The sequence below is a fragment of the Camelina sativa genome, chromosome 6, assembly GCF_030686135.1.
Source record: "Camelina sativa cultivar CO46 ecotype springtype chromosome 6, ASM3068613v1".
NCBI classification, from domain to species: domain Eukaryota; kingdom Viridiplantae; phylum Streptophyta; class Magnoliopsida; order Brassicales; family Brassicaceae; genus Camelina; species Camelina sativa.
This window is the reverse complement of record NC_141885.1, coordinates 14,296,589-14,305,371: the sequence shown is the minus strand read 5'-3', so window position 1 is coordinate 14,305,371 and position 8,783 is coordinate 14,296,589. Positions and strand designations below refer to the sequence as shown.

General features: G+C 31.8%; 1 protein-coding gene across 2 annotated transcripts; it reads right to left on the bottom strand.

The window, feature by feature from the left end:
* Nucleotides 1-6,007: 6,007 nt before the first annotated feature.
* On the bottom strand, nt 6,008-7,985 carry LOC104790852 (nudix hydrolase 9). 2 transcript variants are annotated; one of them, XM_010516644.3, is made up of 9 exons: nt 7,801-7,985; nt 7,625-7,699; nt 7,453-7,509; nt 7,276-7,367; nt 7,129-7,187; nt 6,890-7,038; nt 6,660-6,803; nt 6,417-6,575; nt 6,008-6,319 (listed from the first exon to the last, which is right to left on the bottom strand). In XM_010516644.3, exons 1-9 carry the CDS (start codon nt 7,885-7,887, stop codon nt 6,188-6,190), a joined length of 954 nt encoding a protein of 317 aa, XP_010514946.1. In that variant the 5' UTR covers nt 7,888-7,985; the 3' UTR covers nt 6,008-6,187. The 2 variants fall into 2 exon arrangements, with proteins under 2 accessions (XP_010514946.1, XP_019102258.1); XM_019246713.2 differs by having other exon boundaries at nt 7,276-7,373; nt 7,801-7,949.
* Between the last annotated feature and the right edge of the window lie 798 nt (nt 7,986-8,783).

The window sequence follows — 8,783 nt, the reverse complement described above, 5'->3', positions numbered from 1 at the left end:
TACTATTGTAACTCAATAATTCTAAATGTAACTTCCATCATTTCTTATCATATAAATAAGCATTCTCTCAATCTCTCATTCTCTCATATTGGCATTCTTTTACTATCTCATTTTCAGATTCTCTCATTCTCTTCTACAATACCTCAAATCATTTTTCGTTTTTTTTTTTATTTTTTATTTCTTATTTTTGTTGTATGGGTTGTAAAACATAAATGAAATATCATTGTAAAATTTTAATGCTAAATTTTAATTTTAGAGACTAAATGATATATATTTTACATTGTTCTTATTTTAAAAGATTTATCTCCATTATCTAATTTGGATTATTATCTTATAAGTAATCATTCTCTCCTCCTCTCCCACCAATATCAAATGTTGTTATATCTCATATGTGTTGTAAGAGTTTGATTCTATATTTTAATTTAGAAAGGACTAAACGATATATATTTTACATTGTTCTTGTTTTTTAAAGATTCATCTCCATTATCTAATTTGGATTACCATCTTATAGTAATCATTCTCTCCTCCTCTCCCACCAATATCAAATGTTGTTATATCTCATATGTGTTGTAACTTGTAAGAGTTTGATTCTATATTTTAATTTAGAAAGTATTACATATATTTAACATTGTTTTCAATTTTTATTTTATTTATATAAAAATAAAATATTTCTTTTATATTTCTTGCCTTTCTAATCTATTCATATTTATTTTTAAAATTTGCATATTTATATTTAAATTCACATATGTTAGTTTTAACAAAAAAATCAACTTTATTTGAGAATTAGATGTTCCTATTCATTTTTGAACAATCAATAACATAATATATATAAGCATTTTGTCTTGCAATCACAAGTTCCATTTCCATTGCTTAACTCCATGGTTAAACTATAATATATGTTGTCCTATTTGTAGGAACAACAACATATTTATTTATTATATTTAAAAGAGCAGATGATTAATCGAAATAAACATTTCTCCAAGTTTTATAATTCGTTCAGTGTGAGTGTACTTATTACTTTGAAAAACCTTTACATTGAAGTTCATAAAATCATATAAGAAAACTAAAATACTATGTCACTTCAAATTTGGAAGGAAACACTTGGTATTCCTTTTTTAAAAAGTCAAGACACATATAAAAATTTATTAATATTAAACTCACTTTAAAGGCATAAAAGGTTATTTAACTCAAAAATAATTTTTATCCAATAATTCCATACATTCCTCCCACAAATATAAATATATATATATATATATGTTCAAGATTATCTTTAAATATTACAGAATATTTTTGTTAGCTAAACTTATAGTCACATATATACAATATATATACATAAGAATTTATATTACTTATTAACACCATAATTCGACCCATTATTTGCTTAACTCAAAATTGGTTTCAAAGCCAGCTAAAGAAAAACAGAAACGATCTTATTGATATTAGACTAAAACATAGGCATACAAACAGAATCACCTACACGGAAGATAATTATTTTTTAAAAATAACTTATTATTGCAACATTAACGTAGGAAGGGTTTACATAAGCAGTTAATTAGAAAATCTAAAATACAATAAATGTATTAGGAACAATATCAGTCAATGATAAGATTGGATCCTCAAAAGCAAGAAACAAAATCCTCATAATTCATAAAAAATAAACGTCACAGTTGTACACATCTAAACGAAATGGTATAAACATATAGTGTATAAGTACAAGTGACTGCGAAGCGCCTAATTAAAACGAAATAATACAAAAGACAAAACGAAAAAGACAAAAAAAAAAACAAAAAAGTGCCAACTGCACCACAACCCACGCGTTGCGTGGCGAAGCATCTAGAATGGCTTTGAATTTAGTGTTTAAAAAGTCATGAGATTATTATATTTATTAATCACATTTTGGATTCATATTTTTAATATAAGATTAGGTTTTGATTTATTATAGTTTAGTATTGTACAAAATCTGAACTTCACAACAATTTGTATAATCAAAACATATATACAGTAGTCCATGTAGGGAATTATTATGGATTTGGCCACTTTTCACTCCAACTATTTTGTGTATGTCATTTTCTTCACATATTTTAAATTTGTCACTTTAATTTGGTCACTTTAAAAGCTATACATTTGTGATTTTTTTTGTTGCTAAAATACATACTTCATAACAAATACTAAATCTTACAAAAAAAAGAACATCAATTAAATTGTATCAAAAAATTAAGTGATATTAATTTGTATTGCTTATTTATGATTGATACAAAAGATAAAATTTAGCATCGCTTGTAATAATTGATATCCTTATTGACTTGTACGGCATCAATCAACTAAAGCTGATGCAAACGGATATAAATTTGCATCACTTTAAGATACTGATAGAAACATAAATACATCACTTAAAAAATCGATATATTAATTCATTTATATTAACAGCACTTTGCAAATGATTAAAAAATTACATCAATAAAAAATGATGCAAATAAGATTATACTAATTATGTCAAAACTAATTTTGTGATTTAGTTCAATTGTTAAAAGTTAAAATCAATGGATTTATCTACTTAATTTACATCAAAGAAAATAAAATATTTTATTATAATTTGAATCAGGTTAAAACAATGATATAATAGCATAACCAATATACATTAACAAACAATCTATATAGTTTAATTTGTAAATAATAACCGACCCATTTTTAATTCATATTACATACGTGACAAAAATAGGTTGAAACTGACATAAAATATTATTGAAATTAATGTGAAACATATAACGGCGTACTTTTTTAGTCTTATATGTCGATCGCTTCTTAAAATCTGGTATCATGTCTTTCATTTGATGTCAAATTCCTTAAAATTTTACAGCAGTTTTTTTTGAAAGAAAATAAGCGATTATTATTTTTAGTTTTCTTATTATTCTTCTTTTTCATTTTAAAATCTAAACTTTAAACACTATTTTGTAAACCCAAACCGACATATAATTTCATTTAATTGTATAATCTAAACCCTAAACTCTAACAACTCTTTTGTAAACCCAAACCGACATATAATTTCATTTAATTGTCAAATCTAAACCCTAAACTCTAACCACTTTTTTGTAAACCCAAACCGACATATAATTTTGTTTAATTGTAAAAACTAAACTCTAACTACTCTTTTGTAAACCCAAACCGACATATGATTTCGTTTAATTGTAAAATCTAAACTCTAATTATTATTTTTATAAACCTAAACCAACATAATTTCCTTAATAAAAAATCTACAGAATTAGTTTCCTTAATTTGTTTTGTCTTTTTATTTTAATTTTGATTTATTTTATAAATATAATATGATATGGCAGTTTGATTGGTTGATTAAGAGGGGATGAATAAGAGTGGTTCACCCTTAAAGGTGAACCCAATAATTTTTCTTTTAACTATTTTCTTTTTTCCTGGTTAATTGTTTTTGTTTTGAATTAGAATATTTACTTTTCAGATTTCCCTAGAATTAAGTAAATCAAGTACAAATATCCAGAAATCTTATTAGATACTTCTGTTTCCTTTGCTAAACTGTTTCGTTTATTCAATAATTATTACCGATAAGAGTCCAAAACAGATCTCTTTTGCAGTTCATAGTTCATGTGTGAATCTTGAAGATTTGTGTTCATCTTTCTTTTTTTTTTTTTTTTTTTTTGTCAAACATACACTTCATTAACATAAGTTACAAGGTTTTTGGTACTCCACTCTAAGAGGAGTATAATACAACCAACTAACTTATACAGGAGGAGAGAAAGTCATAGTGTGTTGCTTAAACAGAAGCACAACACCCGGAGCAAGCTACAACAAAGGGTAAAACAAGCTTGCGAGCATCTACAGGAAAAAGAACAAAAGATACAATAAATATTGAAACTAAGATAAAGAGGTCTTAAGACCCTATAGATAGTGAGAACCACCAGGAAGATAGGCCACATGAAGTGACAGTAGGCTGTCCAAGACCTATTCATTGGCCGCGAAACGATGATATGCTACAGTGGAATGCTGAGATTCCGACGGGTTCTTATAAACCTAGCTCGCATTAAAGATGATAAGTCTTCAGCTCCCTGAAAAGCGAGAGTAGGTTGGGAACAAGTTCCCAGAAATCGAGTGACGGAGAAAAGATCTGAGATAAGACCATCTTGCCACACGCCTGTGAAAGAGCTTAACCGAATGAATAGCAAAAAGGATGAATCAAGACAGAATTGTGTAGTTAAGGGAATGGACTGGTCGGGAAAGTTGCTCTCCAATTGGGAGGAAATAAATAAGAAATGGATATTAAGTAATTGGGATGATATTTTTCTTATTCGATGAACACAAAAGTCTCTTTTCTCTGAAAGGAAGGTGCTCTCCCCTAAGGAGGAATTAGACATCACATTCAATAGATCTAGATCTCCAACGTATAGATGGGACAATGACAACGGCGAAAACAAATTGCGGTTACACATAGACGTCATCGGCAACGACACCGGATCTGGAAGACCCGAACAAGGGCCATCGGAGCAGCCAACAGAGCAAAAAACCATGCCCTCAAGACTTCTCACCTCCTCAAGATTGAAGGATCTAGGGTTTTGCGGAGGAAGGAGGAGGCATAACTGTTCGATGACCAGAACGTGCAGAGGAATGAGGGAACAGACGACTGACATGGCGATATTTCGATTTCCGGCCACCAGATCTTGAAATCCAAGCACTGCCTCGACGGAAAATGACCCAACAAATATCACAGCAATAGAGATCGAGATGCGGGTTTGGTCCTTGCAGAAAACGGAATAGCATCCATCGATGAGACTCGAACTCCACCCAAAAGAATCAGAAGCAGCGAGATCTTCTGTAGATCCATGTGAAAAGGCTCTTCGGCTAAACACCAAGACACAATCTCGACCACCGTAGGTCGGAGTAGCAACTAGTGGGGATAAAAAATAGAGTAGCCGTGTAATGGTTTGGGTAAAAGGGTAGTTTTGGAAGAGAACAAAGAAACTCAAAACCAAAGATATTTGTTTGGGATTCGAGGCGGCGAGGGATATTGCAGACGGTTGTTGCAGATGAATGCCTACAAGATCTCTGGCCGCCAGGTCTGTAAAAAGAGATGAAACACGGTGGTCGGGAAATGAACTTCGGTTATATACCGAAAAAGAACTAACTCCAAAAGAGATTAGTGAGCCGCTGAAGTGCAAGCCGGAGCATAGAAGTCTCAGCGAGGAAGCTGGAAATAGACAGTGGACAGAGGAGAAACTGGAAGAAGGAGATTCAGTCCAACGCCGGTGAGCAAAGGCTCCATCCACCGGCGTTGGAGAATGGAGAAGTTTTGGTTGTCTCGTTAATAGTGCCCGAGAGAGTTTTGACTTAAATATAAACTATTTTAGTGTTACGCTTTCGTCTTGCTTTTTCATTTCGTTTTTGTTGTTTTTTGTGTTCATCTTTCTAGATCACAAAAACAACAAACTGATTCATAATCTAAAGCATAATACCTTCGTCAAAGAACACAATGCAAGCCAACTACAAATAGCGATGTAACGGAGTTACGGAGTGATATACAAGGCTGTCCCGTCGCAAAAATATAAACTAAAAACCCTAAGGATTACAAGACGGGCGAACCCAATGGATGAGATTTCAGACGCAAACCTGTGAAATGCTAAGTTGAATAATAATGATGTCGAACAAGGAGGATCACTATACCGTAAAGAAAACTACAATGTTCAACACAAGGGAATAAGTATGTCTGTAGCATTAAAACTAAACACTAAAAGACTACAAAACTTGAGAACCCAATGGGTGAGATATAAGAGGCAAGCTAATGAAAGCGAATGAAGTAAATTCAATAACGCGAAAAACTAAATTGCTTAGATGCAAAAGAAAAACTAAAATCTCGTCTCTAAATTCAATAATGATGGTTTGCATGAGATTTTGTCTGCTTTCATATCTCCCATGTAGTAAATTCTATAGAACCTTTACCATTTATGTTTGTAATAAAAGTTAAATGCTAGAATCTAGTGTGTTACACATGTGAACAAATGAACCTTTGTAACTTTCGAGATTTCGATTTCAGAATTACATGATATACATATACTCAGCGCCATGGATTTCAAAAAAAAATTATTGTGCTAACCATAAAACTTACTTGAAATTCAAGTAATAACATAAACACAAAAGAACCAATGAACTACCACACAACTAATTGTAAGATTTAAGCATCGTCCTCTTTGGCTAATACAGACGTTTCCTTAATGTTCTTGAGACGTTGAAGCATCAGTTCGTAGAGAGCGTATCCACCATGATGGCAACCCGGCATTCTCGATGTCATCATCTTCAGCTCATCCTGATCGATTAATTAAAAGCGAAACTAGAGTTATTCGTTACCGGATCACAACATTCAGAGAGTAAACCTTGATGGATTACAGGATTAGAGAACTAACCAATGAGACAGTGTGGAGCTGTGTTGACTCGAACCCATCTTCAGCGCTAGAGTATAATCTTGGAATGTCATCTGAATGATGACTACACTTGACGAAGAAAAACATAGTAGGTCTTACATTCAACTCCCTACGAGATATTCCGATGAACAGAGGAGGGCTCTGTAATAAAAAATATACAAAGATCGATCAGTTATCTCTTGGGATTCCCCAAGTGAGAGACCAAAAGAAATCCTTCTGGCTTACAAGTGATGATGCTGGTATTCCAGTTTCTTCAACAACTTCACAGATAATGCTGTCAAACATTTCTTGAGTCACCTTCTTGTTTAAAAGCTCGCCGGTTCGAACATTACTTTCAAGCTGGTGGTAATCAATACCTACTGCTGTTGGCTACAATGTTCAAAATTGATAAACCAAAAGAGTTAGGAACAGAGAAAAAATGCTTTACGTAAATACAAGATGTTTCATGTGAATACCTCTGGATGGCCCCCAGGGAATACATAGTGACCTGGAAACTCTCCAACATTATTACTCCGGCGTAACACAATAATCTTCTTGTCAGAAGTTTCGATAACTGCTCCATTACCCAATGGACTTGAGGTATGTCTACATCTTATTGAGTCATCTGTGAGAGAACAAAACTATTAACTATAAGAAACCTTGATCAAAAGCTCTCTCCAGTTGCCCCAACACAAAACTAGAGACAATGATATACCTTGTGATGTAACAAGGAACTTCTCCCACAGAGAACTCAAATTAGTTCCTACAAAAGTCCTTGGTAAAACCATGTCCAAGATTAAACAATTCTCTCCACAAAACCAAACAATTGAAACACTGAAGAAGGTTAGATAAAATGAGAAACCTGTAATCAGTCAAGCCAAGGCGAAGACAAACGTGTTGCACTTCATTGGTACTACCACTACCACCATCACCATCTAAACTATATGATCCATACTGAAACTTAAAAGACATCATAATGAAGTAACTGATTTGATTAGTGACTAAGTAGTAACAGAACAGCTTCAAAGATCATACATACCCTGAACTTTTGGCCATTGAACAATGATGAATTGCCCTGTATTCTCTTCTCCCAAACCTAACATTAATTAACCAAAAGCCATCAAAACACCAATCACGCCATGAAAAAAAAAAAAGTATGATCTAACACGAGTAGTGAGTAAGAAATTGCAATTGAGATTTCGAGGTCTCACCTGAGAAATAGAATCTTCGAGATCAGGATCGGGATGAGGAACCCGATCGTGCGATTTCGAGAAATCCACCGAGAGCTTTAGTATCATTGAAACAACATAAACAGATGATTACGTATAAATTCGATTAATAGAGAAGAAAAAAAGAAAGAAGAAGGGGATTGAAGAGAAACAAAAACCTGAGATGGAGAGAGTCCAAAAGGACATGAGAGAAGAATCTGGTATTGTGAACCTTCAGGATTCATCTCTTCTGCTAGTTTCGCCATGGAAGAAGAGAAGCTCGAACACAGAAAAGAGAACGAAAAATGAGAAGAAAAAAAAACCACTAAATGGGCCGAAGGCCCAAATAAATCATTATATATTTGGGTTCACCTGACTTGTTCATTCACCTCTCATATATAAAGCCAATACATGTCATATTAATTTTTATTTGTCAATCCAAAATAGATATATAATTTTTTTTAATCGTAAAATCTAAAATTTAATTTATATTTGTCAATCTAAACCAACATATAATCCTTTTTAATTGTAATATTTAAACTCGAATTCTCATTTGTTAATCCAAACCGATATGTAATATATTTTACTTGTAAAATCTAAACTTTGATTTTCATTTGTTAACCCAAACCGACATATAATATCTTTAAATTATAAAATTTAAACCCTATTGATAAACCTAAACCAACATATAACCTTGTAAATTAAAATTCAATAATATTATTAGTCTTTTAGAAATATAAAAGATATTAATTTTTGGATCTTCTTCTCTCATACCCTTATATCTAAATTTATTTTCTACACTATCCACACTTTTTCTTCATACCTTTCTACATGTACTATAATATTCATTCTCAACTTTACCCTTCATTTTTAACTAATTTGTTTATTATTATAAAAATCAAAGAAATGATTTTAAATTTTGAATAAAAAGAACAAAACGAACAAGACAACCAATCACAATTCACCTTTCTTTCTCCATCCCAAACTCATTCGTACAACCCGCACAAGAAGAAAACTCAGCAGAAATAGGTACAACTGATATTACTAATACAACTAATACAACTGAAATAACACAACAACTATTTTATGTTAGTTATTATTATATTTCAGTGGATAATGAATTATAATGCTAGCATATTCAAACACTGACATAAAATTGAGT

Excerpts from the sequence above, each read along its gene's own strand:
- LOC104790852 (XM_019246713.2), bottom strand. The coding sequence starts at position 7,887 with ATGGCGAAACTAGCAGAAGAGATGAATCCTGAAGGTTCACAATACCAG. Across the intron at positions 7,374-7,452 it reads TCAATGGCCAAAAGTTCAGG|TTTCAGTATGGATCATATAG; the intron begins GTATGTATGATC and ends ATGTCTTTTAAG. Across the intron at positions 6,804-6,889 it reads TCCCTGGGGGCCATCCAGAG|CCAACAGCAGTAGGTATTGA; the intron begins GTATTCACATGA and ends TGAACATTGTAG.